General features: G+C 43.0%; 1 protein-coding gene across 1 annotated transcript in view; it reads right to left on the reverse strand.

The window, feature by feature from the left end:
- Nucleotides 1-22,096, reverse strand: part of PROM1 (prominin 1) — a gene marked incomplete at its 5' end in the record, with an annotated part of 294,047 nt that overhangs the window by 77,612 nt on the left and 194,339 nt on the right. The window contains 3 exons of the mRNA XM_083366948.1: nt 5,301-5,385; nt 14,871-14,974; nt 16,226-16,349. Of these exons, the coding sequence (XP_083223074.1) occupies nt 5,301-5,385; nt 14,871-14,974; nt 16,226-16,349 (313 nt within the window). The remainder of the gene's footprint in view (nt 1-5,300; nt 5,386-14,870; nt 14,975-16,225; nt 16,350-22,096) is intronic.

Below are 22,096 nucleotides of genomic sequence, written 5' to 3' on the forward strand. Positions count from 1 at the left end.
AGTTTCCCTCTCTTCAAGATTCAAAGCGAAGCAGTTAAAACAAAAGGCTGTCTCGTATATTGTCAGTGCAAAAACATGTCAATGTTTTCAGCATTGACAATGGGTTAGCCTGGAAGGGGACAAACCTCTTTCTGCCAGAGACTCTAAGAGTCCAAGCCGTCCAACACAGTCATGACAGCAAGCAAGCGGGTCACTTTGGCTACCTAAAGACTTTGCATTTGATTCAACAACAATTTTGGTGGCCAGGACTAAAGAAATATATTGAGAACTATGTAAAAAGCTGTGTAATTTGTGCAACCATGAAAAAAATGCCCAGGTAAACCTACTGGGTTGTTATAGCAAGTAGTAGATCTTTCCCAACCTTGGGAAGAAATTGCCATGGATTTTATTGTGGAATTACTGAAGAGAAAATACAGTAATATGGACTGTGATTGACCTTTTTTAAAACAAGCTCACTTCATCCCCTGCACCGGTCTCCCCTCCACAAAGAAACTAGCACAAATGTTTCTTAAATATATTTATCGGCTCCATGGGGCTCCGAAGCGAATTATATCAGATAGAGGAGTACAATTTACTGCTAGGTTCCGGAGAAATTTTTAAAACTTACTGGGTCTACCCAGGGACTGTCATCAGCTTTTCATCCATCTACTAATGGAGCCGCTGAAAAAGTTAACAGTACAGTGGAACAATATATCAGATGTTACAAAGATTACCAGCAGACCACATGGGCTGACCTCCTCCCCTTTGCAGAGGTGGCTTACAATAACACTGTGCACAGCAGCACTGGAATCATTCCATTTAAAATAGCTACTAGTAGAGAATTTGTTCCCATGCCTGAACTCCCTCAGGACCCTTCTGTTTCACAAACTTTAGATCAATGGGCAACTTCCTGGAAGACTGTTTGGGATAATGCTAAATCGGCTCTTACCAAAGCTTCAAAAATTTACAAAGAACAAGCAGACAAAAAGAGGGCTCTTCAGGGATTTTTCCATGTTGGTGAAAAAGTATATCTCTCTACAAAATATCTGAGACTCAAACTACCTAGTAAAAAATTAGGACCAGAGTTTCTTGGACCTTTTCCCATAGTGAAGATTATAAACCCAGTCACAGTGGAATTAAAGCTTCCTCCTCCTTTAGGGAAGATTCATCCTGTTTTCCATTGAAGCTTATTAAAGCCTTATAGGGAATCTTCAATAAGACCTCCTCCCAAACAAGCACCAAGTCCTCTTGTTGTAGAGGGAGAGACTTATTATGAAATAAAATGAATTCTTGACTCCAGGCAGTATAAGGGGAATCTGCAATATTTAGTAAAATGGAAGGGTTATCCCCTATCAGAAGCCACTTGGGTGAAAAGTACTGATGTGAAAGCTGAAAGATTAATATGCAGGTTTTATGATAGACATCCAAATAAGCCAAAAGGTTAAATATTGCCTCTGACTTCTCTTTGTTTCAGGATTTCTCTCTGATTTAGGGGACCTAACTGTCAAACCTAAAAAACTACTTTTGGCCATAGCCAACTTTCTTCTTCATTTTTCAGCTTGCCACAACTTTTGGGGGGGGGAAGGAAAATGCATTCTTCTGTTCCAGATAAAACAATAACTTTCTTATGAGAACCAAGGTCAAATTGCTCAAGTGTTTGGTGGGCTAGAATTACCATTAGAGAACCTGCCAATGGTGTTAATTGGAGAATGTGATTTTAAACATAATTAGTGGGTGGGGAGTTTAACTTTCACTTTGTAACCTTTGGGGGGGGACTTCCAGTCTTGGTTTCACCTTTGTTCGTGCTGATATTATGTAGCCATTAAAGTTGTTCTTTGAGGAAAACAAATACCTCAAAATTCTTATTTCTTTTGGTATCATCTATCGGGACCATGACACCCAGTGACAGTTGAAATGAAATTGTCTGAGAATCTTAATCACATCCACCCACTTTTCCATTTTAGTCATCTGAAACCTGTCACTGACTTATCCTTGGCATCCTGCCATGAAGCCACACACCCCCATCTTAATAAAAAGAGAACAACATTTCGAGGTAAGGAAATCCTTGAGTCTCGCTACTATTAGGGAAAGTTGCAATACTTAATTTTATGGAAGGACTTTCCCCCCTCTGACATTGAGTGAGTTGAGGCTCCTGCCTTACCCACCAATTCCATGCTAAGTACCCTAACAAATCCAAATGACCCATCTATATATGACGTGCTACTAACTATTATTGTATTTTGTAGGACTAGACTTGTTTATGGAGGGGCAGCATGTCAAGCATCTCTCTATACAAGCTTCATGAGCTGACAGCCTGATATGGGGGGGAAGGGAAAGATTGGAATGTAAGGAAAAGGGGGGGGGTTGAAGCCCAGTCCAGTTGAGCCTTGTGAGAAGCTTCAGCCTACCAAGGTCAGCTGTTGATATGCAGAGTTGGGAACTAAGAATCTGTTTCCTAAACAATATACAAGCACCTAATTGGACATTTACAGATAACCAAGGGATGTCTGGAGGCGGGGAGGAAAATTTACTTTGTATTGTTTGCATGGGAATACCTCAGATTCAGTTTATGCTATTTCTGTAATCACTTAAGCTTCAGTAAAGTATACTCTTGGCAGAAACAAATGGCCGGGAGTCTTTTGCTAGATGACTGAGTAGGACAGTTGACAGCTGATTAGAATTTGGATAAGGAACAATCAGGAAATTCCAAAGGGGAAATCAAAACAATATTCAAAACAGTGTTTCTCAACTTTGTCAACTGGAAGATGAATAGAGTAGAGTAGAGTAGAGTAGAGTAGAGTAGAGTAGAGTAGAGTAGAGTAGAGTAGAGTAAAACAGAACAGAACAGAAGCTGGAAGGGACCTTGGAGGTCTTCTAGTCCAGCCCCCACTCAGCAGGAGAACCTATACCATTTCAGACAAGTGACTGTCCAGTCTCTTCTTAAAAACCTCCAGTGATGGAGCAACCACAGTTTCTGAAGGCAAGCTGTTCCACTGGTTAATTGTCCTCACTCTTAGGAAGTTTCTCCTTAATTCCAGGTTGCTTCTCTCTTTGATCAGTTTCCAACCATTGTTTCTTGTCCTGCCCTCTGGTACTTTGGAGAATAGTTTGATGCCCTCTTCTTTTTGGCAGCCCCTCAAATACTGGAATACTGCTATCATGTCACACCTGTTTCTTCTTTTCTTTAGACTAGCCAAACTCAAGTCCTTCAGCTGTTCTTCTCAGGTCTTCTCCAGGCCTGAGTAGACTTCAACTTCCAGAATCCTCTATCCATGTATCTTCCAGTTGGCAAAGGTGAGAAACAAATTCTAGGTCAGGGATCTCAGCTTTGCGAACTAGCGGGTGGGGGAGAGGGGATGATTCCACACAAGCAGTAGGCATGAGCTTCCCATGCGAGTGTGAGCACTCACTGCTTGTGCAAATGGAGCTTCTTGCATGAGTGCACACCACAAACATAAATAGAGCTTTGTATGTGAGTGCCTGCCGCTCATGCAAATGGAGCAGCACATGCTCCACTACAGAGGTTGGGTACCCTTGTTTTAGCTGAAAGGAATGGAAAACTTCTGTTAGGCATATGATGATAGCCTACATATTGGGTTGGAAATATATAAGCCATGATGATGTTGTAACTTTAAGAAGGTAATTGACCCATGGGCATGTGAGGTTGCTCATGGCCATAAGAGGGAGCTAGAAACATAGATTCTCTCTCTCACTGGATCTCTCTGAATATCTGAATTTGCTGATCGCTTTATTTTTGCTTTTATGCTCTGTATCTGCATAACTGTGTTTTTGACCTCTGGACTGGTAAGAAGGCTTTGTATTAGGATTTGTACTTGGACTGTTATTTTTGTGTATGACCTGGACTGATTATTTTTGACTGTGCATTTTTTATTTTACACCACCTTAAAGTAAACTACTTTCTATTTTCACAACTCAGTGTATCTTGTGGTTACTGTGATCTTTTACTGCTCTCAATATCCTTCCTTGTCTGTGCAACTCCTTGGTAGCACAAGGAGACCTCTGCACAACAATACATAACAACTTCTTTCTGTTTACTCCTTCCAAAACATTACCAGCATATCTGTGAAACCTTCCATTCAAAGGAGGTTTCATCTTTACTAAACCACACTTGGAATATTGCATCCAATTCTGGTCATCACAATATAAAAAAGATGTTGAAACAGGAAAGAATGCAGAGAAGAGCAATGAAGATGATTAGGGACTGGAGGCTAAAACATATGATGTTTGGGGGAACTGGGTATCTCTAGTCTAATGAAGAGAAGGACTAGGGATGACATGATAGCAGTCTTCCAATATCTGAGGAGCTGTCACAAAGAAAAGGGAAATGATGTATTCTCCAAAGCACCTGAGGGCAGGACAAGGAATAATATTAGTGAGATCCAACCTAGAACTAAGGAGAAATTTCTTGTCAGCGAAAACAATTAATCAATGAAACGACTTGCCTCCAGAAGTTGTGGGTGCTCCATCACTGGAGGTTTTCAGAAAGAGATTGGACAACCATTTGTCCAGAATGGTATAGGGTCTCTTGCCTGAGCAGAGGGATGGATTAAAAGACCTCCAAGGTCTCTTCTAAATTGTTATTCTATGTTCTATGTTCTAAATCTGCAAGGCTAAACAACTGGATCAGAATACCTCAAAGAATCCCTTTTCTATGTCAATCCACCTAATGGCTACAATAAATTCCTCTAAATTGGGCCACATCCTTGGGACCCAAACAGACTTCTGTTCTGGTGCCTCTTCTATAAAAACTTGCCCTCTTCTCCATGTCTAAGCATTTGGCATGTACTAATTTTGGCATATGCAAAAACATTTTTAATTCAGTCTGGCACACTGGCCTCCTAGGATGCTATAGAAAACTATTTGCTTCTATTATTTCATTTGAAGTTTCTTAGATCATTTTCTATTGTACCCTTTTTAATGTTTGGCTCTGCCTGGAGAAACTTGGCATCAGAGATGCTTTGTAATATTGTAATTCAAATCCTGTAAGATTAAATGAAAACATACAGTTCATCCTGTGAAAGGAACCAGCTTGAAGCAAAACTGAGTGGAAGGAGAATCCCAAACACTTTAAACACAGACAAGCTGCCAGAGACAGAATGAATAACAGAGGCTCGAAGGAATAGCAGAGTGCCACCCTACAACAATGGTAAAAATTCAAATTTGGGCCAGGGTTTCAATCACTATGATGCATAAACAGCTTACTTCTTGTAAAACATATTTTCTAGAAAAACTCAAAATAGAACAAAATGCAAAAGATTGTGTAGTAAAGTTCTGAAATACTCACAACCTGTTAAACTCACCATGCTAATGTTTAGAATTTTATGGATACTGAACAGGTTTTCCAAGTGGAGCGTGGCATAAATGCCTTTATTGTCCTTGCAGTCACTAAAAGGATATATAGAAAAAGGATAAATCAAGAGTTTGTTTCCAATTTTAGATCCTAATTTCTTCCATCAAAAATCTATTTAACTGAGCCATTTGAATACAGTATCAATCTGAATTTAAAGGATTAGAAAGATTATTTATTTCATTATATATATTAAGTCTACCCATTCTAACAACTGGGCAGCTTATACAATTCCCAAATTGCTAACCAAACCCTTCCTACCTTACCTCACAAGCACATTTGAAGTTGAGAATTATTTAGACAATTTGTGATGGCTCTGCTATTCAAAATGGTAAATTAGACAACTCATCCAAAGTACCTAAAGATTTGGAAGTTTCAAATAATCTTTGGAATCTAATTAATAACACAACTATTTTTTTCAAGATATTTAAGTATGAGATACAGTATTTCTATAACTGTAGAATTAGACCTTATCTCCCGAAGACTTGAGCAACTGATGGAATTCTTGACAATTTTTGGTTTATGAAAAATTGAATGGAAGTAGTAACTGATATTTTAGTCCTTACTTAGCTTCTGTTTCAAAGCAAGAATAATCCAACCTTCCTTCTCTTATTAAGAAAATACAACTTAAGGCAACAACATCCAACTTAAATCAATGTCACTGCAACATATAAACCTAAATTTGAAAGGGCAATGCCTAAATTAAAAAGGAAGTCATTAATGAAATCCTAAGGTTTCTGTAAATCTGGATCTCAGAAATGACAGAGGGATTATGCCAGGTAGAATTATGTTGTTTTGGAGACTGAATTCCACAAGAGTTTGCAAATCAATTTAACCTTGATTTGGTCTATGTAACTATATGTATGTATAGAGACAAAGTCTTTTTAAAAGTGTCAGTGAAAGACTGAATGTTTATGAAGATGGAGAAAGTTATCAGATAGTTTCTGACCCTTAAAGAAATAAGTCTTATGGGAGTTATCACACTGAAGGAAGAGGTTTCCCCAGAATCTTGCAAAACTTGGTGTTTGAAAATGGCTTCAGTATTTCCTTTCTGCTCACTGGTCAACTTTTTAAAATTCACAAAAACAATCAATTATCTCAGTTGATAGAATACTGTATCTGTAGGAGATCACCCCAACCTCCCTGCAAAACAGAAAATTCCTACTTCTGTAATTTTCATACCAGAGAAAGTCTGACATGAGAATATCCTTGCATGCTATTATTAGAACATGACACCACTGATTTTAAGAAAATCTACCATTACCAGAAGCCATACTTATGGGAGTCCCAGACTGGAAGAGACTTCATCATCCAAAAGGGTAAGAGTGAGAGTGACAGAGACTGCATTGAATCTTTGAGGGTTTTGAAATAATAGAAAATACTTGCAGCTTGGGTTTTAGATTTTGGCAGTGGTTTGCTCTCCAAGTTTGTTTCAGTTTAGTTTCTGAACATTTCTTTACCAGGTAACATCATCAGCAAGATATTTTTGTCCTATTTTCCTTAGCTTATAAATATCTTGGTTGTTCATTTGCAGCTATATTTAAATTCTGAGCAGCTGATTGATTCTTTTGTTGATTAGTAGTTTAAATGGTCTGGTTTCTTACATATTCATATGCTAGATCTAGATCAAGGGTGTCAAACTCGATTTCCTTGAGGGCCACATCAGCACTGGGGTTTCCCTCGGGGGGGTGTGATCAACTGGATGAGGCGTGGCTGGAGTGAGTCTCTGGCATGTGGGGCAGTGGGTGGGAAGCTTGTAAGGCGAGGCAAGACAGGGGACAGGGTGCCGCCAGTGCGGGGTGAGGCAAGGTGAGGGAGGGGTGGGAGGGGGCTGCTGGACACCATCGCCCCCCGCACACAGAGGGCGGTGAGCGTGTGGGGGCCAATGGTGTCTGTCAGCAGCCACAGCACTCTGTGGCTCTGCAGCCTGCTGCCACCACCAGGCCGGCTGTCCAAGCAGCAGGTGTGGCAGTGGCACTGGTAGCAGGCATAGTCAGGGGAGGCACATGATGCAGACTGCTAGACGTGCCTACTCAGTCCCATCTGTTTTTGCTTGTGGTTGGATAGCAGATTGCTGCTGGTCATCTCCTCAGCCCCCTTACAGGTCTTGCCCTTAGCCAACATGTGGAGTGTGTTCCCCTCGCACACCAGACGTACCTCAGCCCTGCTGTGGGTGGCTGCCACCACCACTGAAGCCACCAGCAGCTCATGAAGTTCCATTAGGCAATCTGCCACCATCTGGAGCAGCAGGCTCACCCAGCATGAAGGAGGTGAAGCAGCTAGCTATGAAACCATAGTAGAAGTGGTAGAGCACACCTAGGCCAAGCAGGCAAAAGATGGCCACCCCGAGCAAGGAAAGCCAGATCCCTGAATGGTCCAGGGAATGAGGAGAGGGAGACGGCAGGCTGGGTTTCAGATGTTTATTTGGCTTCAGCTCCGGTCAGCTGTCAGGCAGAAAAACCCTCCCTTTTATACAGGAGCTGTCAACTGTTTAACCAATCAGCGTAGCGCAATCTCCCGCCACGAGAGTGGTGACCAATAGGCTTCCGGCAGCCTTTGACAGCTCCCGAGTTGCTGTGCCTGCGCGGCTGGGCCGGGGATTCTGACAGCTGTCAGCCGGCCGAGGCGTGGCGCGTATTCTGCTGGCGTTTGACAGCTTGGCAGCTTTCAGCTGAGACCGGCCCTGGCGCATGCGCGATTGCTTGCAGCAGCCTTTTGACAGCTGTCAACTGTCAATGGCTGCCGCGTTCGGGCTCCAATGGTTTAGCCACAGGTTTCTGAGGCTTCTTGTTATTGGTAACTTTAACACCGTGTATAACAGTATACAACACCCCTTTTCCCCCCCTGACCCGTGAACCTTTAATAAACATTTTAAACTGAACTGTTAACCGTAGGCATGCTTCCTGCCCATTCAAAGTCCGCGAGGTAGGTGGGGGGCTGCCTGGCTCTGTTGGAGCAGCAGAGGAGGACCTCCTCCTCCCAGTGTGGAACTCCCGGTGTCTCTTCTTCTGGAGGCGCCTGTGGTGGGGAGTGCAAGTCCTGGGATAGTTGCAAAATGATGGGGGTGTCATCGTTTAGCGGCTCGGGGCTTTCTGGGATGGGGGTGAGTGCAAGGGGTGGTTCGGAAGACTTCTGGACCGGAGTTGATCTGTGTGTCTGCAGAGGAAATGTCCCTTCCCGATGTCCACCGTGTAGGATAGAGGACCAGTTTGATTCAGGATGACTCCCTGGATCCATTTGTCACTTCCCCCATAGTTCCTTGTCCAGATGCGTTGTCCTTGGGCAAATGTCCTGGGCAGGGCAGTATTATTATTATTTTATTATTTATTAAATTTATATACCGCCCTTCTCCCGGAGGACTCAGGGCGGTGAACAGGGCATATAAATAGAAATACAAAAGTTAAAAAAGATTAAATAATTGCCCAATTAAAACAATCACAATGTAAAACCCATTAAAACCCTAACATTCCCCCATCAGGCCAGGCCAGCTTGTTCAAATAAATGGGTCTTTAGCCCACACCGGTAGGAGCGAAGATCCGGTGCCGTCCGGAGCTCAACCGGCAGTTGGTTCCATAAAGCCGGGGCGCCCACAGAGAAGGCCCTCCCCCTGGCTGCCACCAGCCGGCATTCTCTGACCGGAGGCACCCTGAGGAGGCCCTCTCTGTGGGAACGCACAGGGCAGAGGGAAGTCGACGCCAGCAGCAGGTGGTCCCCGAGGTATGGTCCTCTTCGGCCGCCGGCCTGTCAGGGTGTAGTCTGTCTAGCCTTGTCACTAGCCGGCAGCCCCAACGCAGCTCTGCGGGGGATTTTCCGGTGGTGGAGCAGGGCGTAGCATGGTGAGCCAGGAGGAACTGTGCCAGGTGGCAGTGCCAATCTCCTGCGATGATCTTGCGGAGAGCGTCTTTGGTGGTTCTCACCATAACCTCTGCTAGGCCATTAGACGAAGGGTGGAAGGGGGCTGACGTGACGTGCCTAATACAGTTGTTCTTGGCAAAGATCTGAAATTCATGAGAGGTAAATTGTGGGCCTAAGACATCGGGGAGGCCGTGTGTGGCGAAAATCCCCCTGAGTCCCTGAATGGTGGCAGCAGTCATTGTGCTGGAAACCGGGAGAACCTCCAACCACTTGGAAAAACTGTCCACTACAATGAGGAAAACTTGTCCCTGGAAGGGGCCAGCGAAGTCAATGTGGACCCGGGACCACGGATTCCGGGTTGTTTCCCATTTGTGAATGGGAGCCTGGGGGTGTGCTGGTCAGGTCTGCTGGCATGAATAGCAGCCAGCTACGTGCGTTTCTATGTCCTTATCGATGGCCGGCCACCAGACATAACTGCAGGCCAAGGCTTTCATTTTTACGATGCCAGGGTGCCCGTCGTGCAATGTGTGCAAAACCTTGGGTCTGTGCAGGGGCAGCACAACCACCCTGCTGCCCCAAAGTATGCAGCCCAGGTGGGAGGTCAATTCGTTGCGCCTCATAAAATAGGGTTGGAATTCTGTGCCTGGGCTAATGGCCTGCCACCCCGAAGAAACCCATGCCAGTACTCTGAGTGTTTTATCGTTGCCAGTTGCAGCAGTGATGTCTTTCGCTGTTAAAGGGCACTCAAGGAGCTCCTGGATGGCTAGGATGTGACCAGACGGGGCTGGGGCTGGGTCTACGTGGGGTAGGGGCAGTCTACTGAGGCCGTCTGCGTGGCACATTTGCTGACCTGGCTTGTAAACCAAGTGGTAACAGTAAGCAGAGAGGAATGTGGTCCACCGCAGCATCCTGGGGAACAGAATTTGGGGGGTTTGCCGGTCCCAGGTGAATAGCCCTAGCAAGGGCTTGTGGTCGGTGTATATCGTGAATGGGTGGCCATATAGGTAATCATGGAATTTTTTAATGCCTGCCACAATTGCCAGTGCTTCTTTATTGATCTTGGCATAGTTCCTTTCAGCTTTGGAGAGAGTCCTAGAGTAATAGGCAACAGGCGCCTGTGTCCCGTCGCTTAGCAGGTGGCTCAAAACCGCTCCAATCCCATACGGGTATGCATCGCAATCTATGCAGAGGGGCTTATTCTCTCTGTAATGGGAAATGGTTGTATTACTTGAAAGCAATTGTTTGAGTTGTGTGAAACTATCCTCGTGGACTGACGTCCACTGCCATAATACTCCTTTGTCAAGTAACCTATGGAGAGGTTCCGCTATTGTTGCCTTTCTTGGGAGAAAGGCATGGTAAAAATTCAAGAGCCCAAGGAATGCTTGGAGCTCTGTTTTGTTTTTGGGGGCTGGGGCAGCCCTGATGGCTAGAATTTTTGAATTAGTGGGGTGGATTCCTTGGGCGTCTATCCTGTAACCCAGAAATTCCGTGGATGGAACCCCTATGGAGCATTTCTCTCATTTGAGCTTTAACCCTGCACTACGAAATCTGGTTAGCACTTCATGCAGTCTGGCTGCTAATATGCTCTCGGTTTCCCCTGTGATGAGAACATCATCAAAGTAGGGGCAAACCCCCGGAATTCCCTTCAGAGTTCTTTCCATGACTTCCTGGAAGATGCCAGGAGCCACTGAAATGCCAAATTGGAGGCGGGTTACTTTGAAAGCCCCACGGTGTGTAATAATAGTTTGGGCGTCAGCTGTCTCCCTACTGACAGGAAGCTGGAGGAACGCATGCGCCAGATCGAGTTTGGCAAAAATGGAGCCAGAGCCTATTTCAGACAGGACGTCCTTAACGGCGGGGACTGGGTAAGCGTGGGGGTTCAATGCGCGGTTGAGGGTCGCTTTATAGTCCGTGCAGATTCTCACATCCCCGTTAGGCTTGACAGGTGTCACTATCAGGGTTTCCCAGGTTCCTCTGTCCGTGGGTTCAAGAACCCCTAGGGCAACTAGTCGGTCTAGTTTGCTCTCAATTTTTTGTTTGAGGGTGAAAGGGACCCTCCTGGCTTTGATTCTAATAGGGGCGACCTCGGGTTTGAGCTTGAGGTCTATCGGGGGGCCTGTGTATTTGCCTAATGTCCCATCGAAAACATCGGCGAATTGTTTGCAGAAGTTTTCCAGGGTTTGCGACTGGATGCGGTTTGTTCCTTCTAAGCGGATGCTCAAAGCCTCGAACCAGTCCAGGCTGATGAGGCTGGCCCAGGTTCCTTCGGTGACCTGGGCCATGAGGTGCCCCTGAAACTTTTTGAATCCTACTCTCAGCTTGGCCTGACCCTTTAAGCTTATGGGAGCTCTTTGGAAATCGGCGAGTGGGATTCAGGAGGGCTGGAGGGGAATATGGCGGTGGGTCCAAGACCTGATTTCTTGGAGGGTGTCCCAGGATATGATGGAAACAGAGCACCCTGAGTCCACCTCCATCTCATATTGGACCCCCTGGATCTTAACCCAGATCTTTATTTTGGGTTGTAGGTGATGAATTGCTAGGGGCATCTGGTTGGAGAGGATGGATAGCACCGAGGGCTGTGGGGCTTTTGGGGGTGGGCGGGAAGGCTTGGTCCTACCTGACGGAATAGCCTCAAGTTCATGGAGGGTCTCCCGGTTTCGGCTGCGGCACATGGAGCGGATGTGCCTGGTCTTCCCGCATCCGTGACACTTGGCATTCCTGAAATGGCAGGTGGCCCTGGCGTGGGCCCCGCCACAGCTAGTGCACCTGGTCCTTGCATCGGAGGGGTTGGGGTTTGGGCTTGCGCCCTCTGGCTTGGTCGGTCTACGGTTTCCCTCTCGGCCTGTGGCCATCCTATTAAATCTTGGGATGATCGCGTCCACTCCGGTGTCGTCCTCGTGGTCCCCGATGTTGAGCTCTCTGGCCTGATGGACCGAACTGCTGGGGCCACATCCCGACAAGGACAAGTCTTCAAGATGGCTGTCTTCATACGGCATGATCTCTAGAGTGACCTCTGCAAGATCCATCGTAGGCTTAGCCACAAGCTTCCATTGAAGCTGCTCATTTCATAGTCCAGAGATGATCTGGTCTTGGATACGGTCCTCTAGGTCCGGAAATTGGCATCTGCGGGCAGCGTGACGGACCCCCGTGATGAATGCTGTAGCCGATTCACCCGGTTGCTGACAATGGCGAGCGAAGTTGAGCCACCAGTACAATTCCGACTGCCTGGGCATAAAGTGCTTGCTGAGACGTTCGGTCAGCTCTGCATACAGAATGGTGGCGACCGGGTCCGGGCTGCACAGTCCCACAGCAATGTCATAGAGGGCCGGTCCGCTGAGGCAAAGTAATGCCGCGGCCTTGTGGCGGTCTTCCGTGATCTTGTTCACGACGAGGTACCCTTCGACCTGCCCCCAATGCGACTCCGACCCCTCAGGGTGACGGACGTCGAACTCCCTGATGTGTCCAAGGTTGGCCATTCTGACTGGGTCCGTGATACAGTTGAGCGATTGAAGGACTCCCTTTACCCTCAGCCAGCGACTTCAGCAGTGACCACAGCGGCTGGAGGGATTGGTACTCCTTCTGCTCATGACTCAGCTCAGTGACTAGCTCTGTTGTACCGTGAATCCCACCTTCGTTGCCAGGTGAATGGTCCAGGGAATGAGGAGAGGGAGACGGCAGGCTGGGTTTCAGATGTTTATTTGGCTTCAGCTCTGGACAGCTGTCAGGTGAAAAAACCCTCCCTTTTATACAGGAGCTATCAACTGTTTAACCAATCAGCGTAGCGCAATCTCCCGCCACGAGAGCGGCGACCAATAGGCTTCCGGCAGCCTTTGACAGCTCCCGAGTTGCTGCGCCTGCACGGCTGGGCCGGGGATTCTGACAGCTGTCAAAGGCAGCCGGCCGAGGCGTGGCGTGTATTCTGCCGGCGTTTGACAGCTTGGCAGCTTTCAGCTGAGACCGGCCCTGGCACATGTGCAATTGCTTGCGGCAGCCTTTTGACAGCTTTCAACTGTCAATGGCTGCCACGTTCGGGCTCCAATGGTTTAGCCACAGGTTTCTGAGGCTTCTTGTTATTGGTAACTTTAACACCGTGTATAACAGTATACAACAATCCCCATCGAAGTCATGGCCACCCAGGTCTACCCAGTATCACAGGCCTTCCTCTCCATCTCTGCTGGGCCTGGGCGGCCATGGGCTGATGGGGATCCGGCTTTCCCCACTTGGTGTGGCTGTCTTTTGCCTGATGGGCCTGGGCAAACTCTATCACCTCTACTTGGGCTAACTAGCCAGCTGCTTCACCTCCTTTAGGGTTGGGTGGGCCTGCTGCTTTGGACAGCGGCAGCCTAATGGACCTGTGTGAGCTGCTGGTGGCCTTAGTGGTGGCAGTGTACACACTCCATGTGCAGGCCAAGGGCAAGACCTGCGAAGGGGCTGAGATGACCAGCAGTGACCTGGTCTCTAAGCACAAGCAAAGACAGAGCAACCAAAGTCTGGCAGTCCGCATCACATGTCTCCCCCACTGACTCTAACTGCTGCCAGTGCTGCAGTTGTGCCTGCTGGTTCAAGGGTCGACCCAGTGGTTGCATCAGGCTGTGGAGCCCCTGCTGCCAGACATAGTCTCTCTCTCACACACACATACCCCATGTGCTCACCAGCTCCTGTGCATGCACCTGGGGGGCTGCCTGAATGGGCTGGGTGGGGCTGGAGTGGCAGGGACAGGTCCCTCACCATCTCTGTGGCAATCCCATGGGCCAAATATGGGCCAATGACAGGCTGGATTCAGCCTGCAGGGATTGTGTTTAACATGTCTGATCTAGATCAATATGCTTGTTAATTGCTCCTCTGGTAGAATACTAGGCTTCAATAAATTTACATGTGCGGCGGTTGTTGGCATGCCCAATGATTTTTGTTCTTTCCCAATCAAACTAATATTGTTTATTCTCAATGTGGTTTGAGAACAGGGTTTTTGGTTGTGCCATTTAACTGCTAGTTGATGTTCATGAACACTTGTTTTCAATTGTCTTCCTGTTTGTCCCACATAGAATTAGTTACAATTGTTGCAATTGATTTTATATACTAGTTGCTGTTGTCTTCATTCTGTATTTTGTCTTTGACTTTAGATAGCTCTTTTCTGAATGTAAATGTGGGTTTGTGAGCTATCATTATTTCTAGGGGTTGCAGTGTTCTGGCAGCCATTTTGGATGTTCCTTTGTTGTATGGCAGGACTTGTTTTTGTGTTGTGGTTGGCTGTGTTTTGTCAGTGTTTGAATGATAAGCATCATATTATGAAAATTTTGGGGTAGCCATTGCGAAGGAAAACATTGAAAAGGTGTTTGAGGATTTTCCCTTTTAGCTGAAGAAAAGAAGTCAGCCAGTCAGCCTGAAAAGGGGGTGGCGTGGGGAGGGGGAGATAAGGTCAATCATCCATTTGGACACTTTATTGCTATGGAAATAGATAAAAGGAAAGAAGAGCCCTCTCCATCCACCACAATCAAGAAGAGGAGGTGGTTCCTGGCTGTTAAAGTTATGTAGGGAAGGAGCAGATGATGCAAAGAGTAGAGGAGGCAAGTTGGAAGAAATTTCAATCATTTTCAGATGATTGAATCTATACACACAATCTCAGAGAAAACTAATTGTACAACAAAAGCAGGAAAGAGTGAAAATTTACCTGTAAACCTTTTCAAATGTCAAATCAATATCTGGGTTTTTCAGAATGATGCCAGACAGATAGTTTTTCCACTGGTGATTAAGCAAGTAGGGTGTGTCCAAAATCTAAAATGCAATTCAAAGAAGATTGACTTATACATTTAATTTAGCTTCTACAAACAATACAGGTAGTCCTTGACTCATGACCACAACTGAGCCCAAAATTTCTGTTGTTAAGTGAGACATTAGTTAAGTGAGTTTTGCCCACTTTATGAACTTTCTTGCCACAGTTGTAAGTGAATCCCTGCAGTTGATAAGTTAGTAACCCGGTCATTAAGTGAATCTGGTTTCTCCATTGACTTTGCTTGTGAGAACGTCACAAAAGGTGATCACATGACCTTGGCACACAACAACAGTCATAAATATGAACTAGTTGCCAAGTATCTGAATTTTGATCACATGACCATTGAAATGCTGCAACTATTGTAACTGTGAAAAATGGTCATAAGTCACTTCAGTGCCATTGTAACTTTGAATGATCACTAAATGAACTGTTGTAAGTTGAGGACTACCTGTACTCAGAAATGTGTTTTCTTTATTATAATGTGTTTTGCAAATAACAAGAAGCTACACTGTATAATATCCATTTCCTAAAGGTAATGATAATATTACACATTGACCTAAAAGTAGCAACTTTAGAATGTTTCAGTGGCCATGATATTCACTAACCTTTATTGAAGCACAAAATAGGAATTTAGTTTAGATCAAGCAAAGTTATTGAAGCGGAAGTAATATTTTGGAATGACTGAAAAACCAAATGGGGAATCCAGTTCAGATCTAATTTCTTCCATGAAATTCTTTCAAACTTGCTTTCTTATTTATAATATGTGGCTAATAATATCATCATCTACTGTATTTTATAGGAGTGTTTTAAAGGTGATACAATAATGACTGTCTTACATCTACCTCAAACTACAACTTGGCACAATAAATTATAAGTTAGGGCATACTGTCACTTGCTACCTGCTGCTTTGTGGGCATGCATAGCTACCAATCCACAGATGTTTCCAGCTGTGGCTTGGTTATAATTCCAAATCAAGAACTGGGTTTGTTCCACTTATAGAACAAGCCAAGGAAAGAAGCAAAATGTGGTGGTTAATGACCCAGGAGTGACCTGTCATTTTCTAGCTGTGCATTTCATGGAAGAAACCAGATATTGAACACTGGTCATTTACATCAAAATTAAATTATGGCCTTACATATTGTATGAACATACAGAACATTTTATGAAGTATTTTTAATGTTTTACAAGTGCATGACAAATATTAGAATTATCAGAAAAGATATGGAAATTCATGATTATATAGAGTGCCATACTTGGAACAAAGTCTTGTCATCAAATGATTCACATATCAGCTTCTCCACATTTCCACCGGTAATGAAAGTGACCACCACTGTCAGCATCAGAACCCAGGAGAAGAGGAAGCTGAAAGTAACTCCACTGATTGAAAGGGGGGAGGGAGAAAAAAAAGGCATTTTAAGAATACAACCTCTTGTAAGTATTTTAACAGCCAGCTTAGACTAAGGAAAACAAATATAAAAATATCTATCAATTCAGAAGTATGCAATGACTTTCCAGATCAAAAATAAGTCTGTAAGTACAGGAGAGGGAATCTTTTCTGCTGAAATAGTTGTGCTTGAAAATCTGTGAAAACAGGAGCAGGACAGAAAGCAAAACTTCTAAAATATAAGAATGTGAGTCTCATGTGAGAAGGTTAGCATTTCTTCCACAATTCTATTAAAGTACTATTCTGAGAAAGCATTCAAAAGGCATCTCTGGTTATTCTTCCAAGGCTTTGTTTTTAGGGAACTGTAAGCCCATAGTTACAGTATAACTTTTAAACTTGAAGAAGCACTTTTTAATTGCTTACAATTCCCAAGATGATTTTAAAGAAATTACTATTTAGAAAAGGTGGTTTCATCAAAAGATTAAGGGGCCCAACCTACATACAGAAATAAGCTGGATTCCTCCTTTTTAGAGAATCCATTAAAAGATTCCATTTAACTCCATTTAATATGATGCTGCTTCGGCTTTTGCATATCAATAAGATCTCTTCAGGGATGCAGTGGCTCAGTGGGTTAGGATGCTGAGCTTGGCAATCAGAAGGTCGGCAGTTTGGCAGGTCGAATTCCGAGTGCCGTGTAACAGAGTGAGCGCCTGTTACTTGTCCCAGCTTCTGCCAACCTAGCAGTTCGAAAGCACATAAAAATGCAAGTAGAAAAATAGGGACCACTATGGTGAGAAGGTAACAGCGTTCTGTGCACCTTTGGCGTCTATAGTCATGCCAGCCACATGACCACCGAGACGTCCTCAGACAAGCGCTGGCTCTTCGGCTTTGAAACAGAGATGAGCACTGGCCCCTAGAGTTGGAAACAACTAGCACGCATGTGTGGGGTAACCTTTACCTTTACCTAAGATTTCTTCATGGATGAGTCATTGATTACCAAATTAAGTGACCACCATAATTTCTTAAGTCTGCTATATGCCACCTCTTGTGAGTTTATGATTGCTTTTGGCTTTAAGTAGGGCCAGGCACTACAACTGTATCTGATTTAATTTACATGCATTTAGTTTAATTAAAGTTAGTTAAATACATTAACATAAGAATTAGAAATTCAGTGGTTAAGGCATCAGGCTAAAAACTGGGAGACCTTCAGTTCTAGTTCTACCTTTTTTTTAAAATATATTTTTTATTTTATTGAAATCATCCACAACTACATCATAACAATACATCGCAGTGCTTATTAAAATTCTTTTTAAAAAATACAAAACGTAATAAGAAACATTCTAATGATTTAGACAAGTTGTTGTTACATTGTATAATCAATTCTTCCTGTAACCATCTCCTTCATAAACTGACTGCGAAGCTGCATATACGCCCACCAATCTACCTGGATACCCTGTTCCTGCAATTGCGATTTAGATTTTAATTCTCCATTTGAATGCAATAATTCTTTATAAATCACCCTTTTTTTCTTTTTCTTTTTTTTAATTGAAAAGTTTTTCAATACATTTTATCTTTAACAATCCCTCCCCCCCTCCCCCCACCCAACCCTTCCTAGCCCTCTCTAACCCTCCCCCCTCCCCTTCCCCCCTCCCCCCTCCCCGACTTCCCAGAGCTAAATACAAGGTATAAAGGTAAAAACAATCATAAACAACCATATGTTAACAACAATAAACTATTAAGTCTATCGCACTCTGGCTAATATAAAATGACTACAAGCAATACTAATATCACATCAAAACTTATACAAATGCTAAATGAAACTTTTTAGTCCCATATTTGTTCTGGATGTCATCAATCCACTTTTTCCACTCCATAATATAACGTTGTTGCGAATGGTCTTTCAAATAAGCCGAAATCTTTGCCATTTCCGCCAGGTCAGAAACTTTTAGAGTCCATTCTTCTATAGTCGGTAGTTCCTCCTTCTTCCAATATTGACCTACTAAAAGTCTTGCTGCCGTAATTAAGTTCAACATCAACTTAGTGTCCACAACAGTAGTATCCGTAATTATGCCCAATAAAAACAATTGCGGACAAAACTTTATCCTTTGCTTGAATATCTTCTGCATATTCCACCAGATTTTAATCCAAAAAGCTTTAACCTTTTTACAGGTCCACCATATATGAAAATATGTTGCATCTTCGCCACCACATCTCCAACATTTAGGATGATAGTTCGGATACTTGCAAGCTTTTTAGGATCTAAATGCCACCTATAAAACATTTTATAAAAGTTCTCTCTTAAATTTTGAGCTTGCGTAAATTTTACGTTCCTCACCCAGATCTTTTCCCAAGTGTCCATTGTAATAACTTCTTGAATATTCTGAGCCCACTTTATCATACAATCTTTAACAAGTTCTGTTTCTGAGTCAATTTCTATCAACGCAAGATATATCCGTTTGATATGTGTTGGACCCTGATTTCTAATTTGCTTTACCAGATTTTCATCAGTCATTGAGAAACCAATTTTCTGGTCTTCTTTCCACCTGGCCCGTTATTGACCATATTGAAACCAGGTTTGAACAATCTTCTCTTCTCGTAAAAGATTGTACGGCTTCAAACACCATACGTTCCTCTCCAGACTTAAGATTTCCTTGTATGTAGCTGAGTATATTGAAACCAATTCTGAACAATCTTCTCGTCTCGCAAGAGACTATATGACTTCAAACACCAGACATTTCTTTCCAAGCTTAGAATCTCCTTGTACGTAGTCACATCATGTTTGAAACCAGCATGTATATTTTCTATTGCGTGTTTTGGAATTGCCCACAATGGTATCTTACAATCTAGCTTATGTCTGTATTTCTTCCAAACTCTCAGCAATGCCTGTCTTAAAATATGCACTCTAAACACATTATCTACCTTCTTATCATACAACAAATATGCATGCCAGCCAAACAACAAGTCGTGGCCCTCAAGATTTAATAATCTCTCTTGTGTCAAATTAATCCAATCACTTATACCTGCTAACGCAGCAGCTTCATAATATAGTTTAAGATTAGGCATTTTAAGACCACCTCTTTCACGGGTATCCTGCATAATCTTAAGTTTAACTCGTGGCCTTTTCCCTGCCCAGACAAATTTATTGATACCTCTCTGCCATTCCTCCAAATTAGAATCTTTCTTAAGAACCGGTATCATTTGAAATAAAAATAAAAATTTAGGCAGGACATTCATTTTTACTGCTGCGATTCGCCCCAACAAAGACAATTGCAATTTTTCCCAACTCTCCATTTCTTTTTGGATTTTTCCCCATAATTTTTCATAATTATTTTTATATAATTTTGTATTAGAGGGCGACAAAAGCACCCCCAAATATTTGACCCTTTTGACAATCTCAAATCCAGTTAACCCTTCTAAAAGGGCCTTTTGCGATGCTGTCATGTTTTTGGCCAAAATTTTAGTTTTTTGTACATTAACTTTAAATCCAGAAACCTTCCCATATTGCATTATTATCTCCATCAGGTCCACAACAGAGCTCTCCGGCTGGGTCACTGTAACAACCAGATCGTCTGCGAACGCTCTCAATCTATAATCCTGATCTCTAATCTGTATACCCTTAATTCTTTCCGAATTTCGTATTTTTACCAATAATATCTCCAATGTTAACACAAATAACAAAGGCGATAGCGGGCACCCTTGCCTTGTACCCTTCTCAATATTACATACTTCTGACAAGCTATTGTTAACTATTATTCGAGCTGTTTGTTTTTGATATAATGCCCTAATTGGTTGCAAAAATTTATCCCCAAAATTCATTTTATCTAAAACTTTCATCAAAAATTGCCAATTCAATTGATCAAAAGCTTTTTCAGCATCTAAAAAGATTAGCGCCGCAGGGATCTGGTTGTTCCAAAAATTCCAACACATCAACTATATGCCTCACGTTATTTTTCATTTGCCTACCACTAATAAACCCAGTTTGATCCCCATGAATCACCCGTTGCAGAACCCTCATCAATCTATTAGCCAGCACCTTAGCAAATATCTTGTAGTCTGTATTTAATAGTGATATCGGTCTATGGTTCTTTACTTGAGTAGCATCTTGGTCTTCCTTCGGAATCAGAGAGATAAAGGCAGTTCTCCAAGATGGAGGCACCTTTCCCCCTCTCTGGATTGTCTGGAACAATTCCTTTAACGGTTTAACCATCTCTAATTGTAAATTTTTGTAGTAGGCCGCAGTCAAACCATCTGTACCTGACGCTTTGTCGACCTTCAACTGCTTAATTGCTGTAAATATTTCTTCTTCTGTAATCAATTGATTAATCTCCTCTTTTTGTACTTGCGTAAGAACCGGGATGCTAGCATTCTCCAAATATTCATCAATGTCTTTTTCATTAATCTTCTCCTTAGCATATAATTTAGAATAAAAATCCACAAAGGCTTCCTTAATAAAATCCTGTTGAAACACTATCTTCCCCTTATGTTCAATTTTGTCTATGTTAGAAGCCCTCTGCTTTTTCCTTAGTCTATAAGCTAGCCATCTACCTGGCTTATTAGCATTGCAGAAAGTATTATGCCTGGCAAACCTCAAGTTGGTTGCCACTTGATCAGCCATATGTTAACAACAATAAACTATTAAGTCTATCGCACTCTGGCTAATATAAAATGACTACAAGCAATACTAATATCACATCAAAACTTATACAAATGCTAAATGAAACTTTTTAGTCCCATATTTGTTCTGGATGTCATCAATCCACTTTTTCCACTCCATAATATAACGTTGTTGCGAATGGTCTTTCAAATAAGCCGAAATCTTTGCCATTTCCGCCAGGTCAGAAACTTTTAGAGTCCATTCTTCTATAGTCGGTAGTTCCTCCTTCTTCCAATATTGACCTACTAAAAGTCTTGCTGCCGTAATTAAGTTCAACATCAACTTAGTGTCCACAACAGTAGTATCCGTAATTATGCCCAATAAAAACAATTGCGGACAAAACTTTATCCTTTGCTTGAATATCTTCTGCATATTCCACCAGATTTTAATCCAAAAAGCTTTAACCTTTTTACAGGTCCACCATATATGAAAATATGTTGCATCTTCGCCACCACATCTCCAACATTTAGGTTGATAGTCAATAACCTCTTTAATCTTCACATCCGATGGATTCAAAATTAGGGCCTTTTCTTTTTCCCTAATTTCATTCTCTAATTCTTTCCTCCTAAATTCCAAGTTACGTCTATATTTGTTGTTCATATATATTAACACCCCTCTCATATAAGCTTTGCTAGCATCCCAAACCATGTCCATAGAAGTACCCTTGTTCATGTTAGTTTCAAAAAAGTCCTTCATCTGTTTTTTACATTCTTCCACGTTTCCCTGATTTCTAAACAAGTTCTCATTTAAGCGCCAAGAGCGCCTATCTCTATTATCCTTGTCAATCTCTAACCAGACTGGACTATGGTCAGACATAGTTCTTGGACAAATCTTTATCTTCTTGATCCTGGAAAAAAAATCATTAGTCGTTAATATAAAATCAATCCTGGAAAAAGATTGATGTCTATCAGAAAAAAAGTATAATCCTTTTCTTGTAAATGTCTTTCTCTCCAAATGTCTCGCAACTCCAAATCATCCTTCATCTTGAAAAAAGATTTAGGCAATCTAGCGTGGCTTGGAGTATGCCTAAAAGAACCACACTTGTCCAGTTGTACATCCAAGACACCGTTCCAATCTCCCATAAAA

This window comes from Vipera ursinii (assembly GCF_947247035.1).
Source record: "Vipera ursinii genome assembly, chromosome: 7".
Classification (NCBI taxonomy): domain Eukaryota; kingdom Metazoa; phylum Chordata; class Lepidosauria; order Squamata; family Viperidae; genus Vipera; species Vipera ursinii.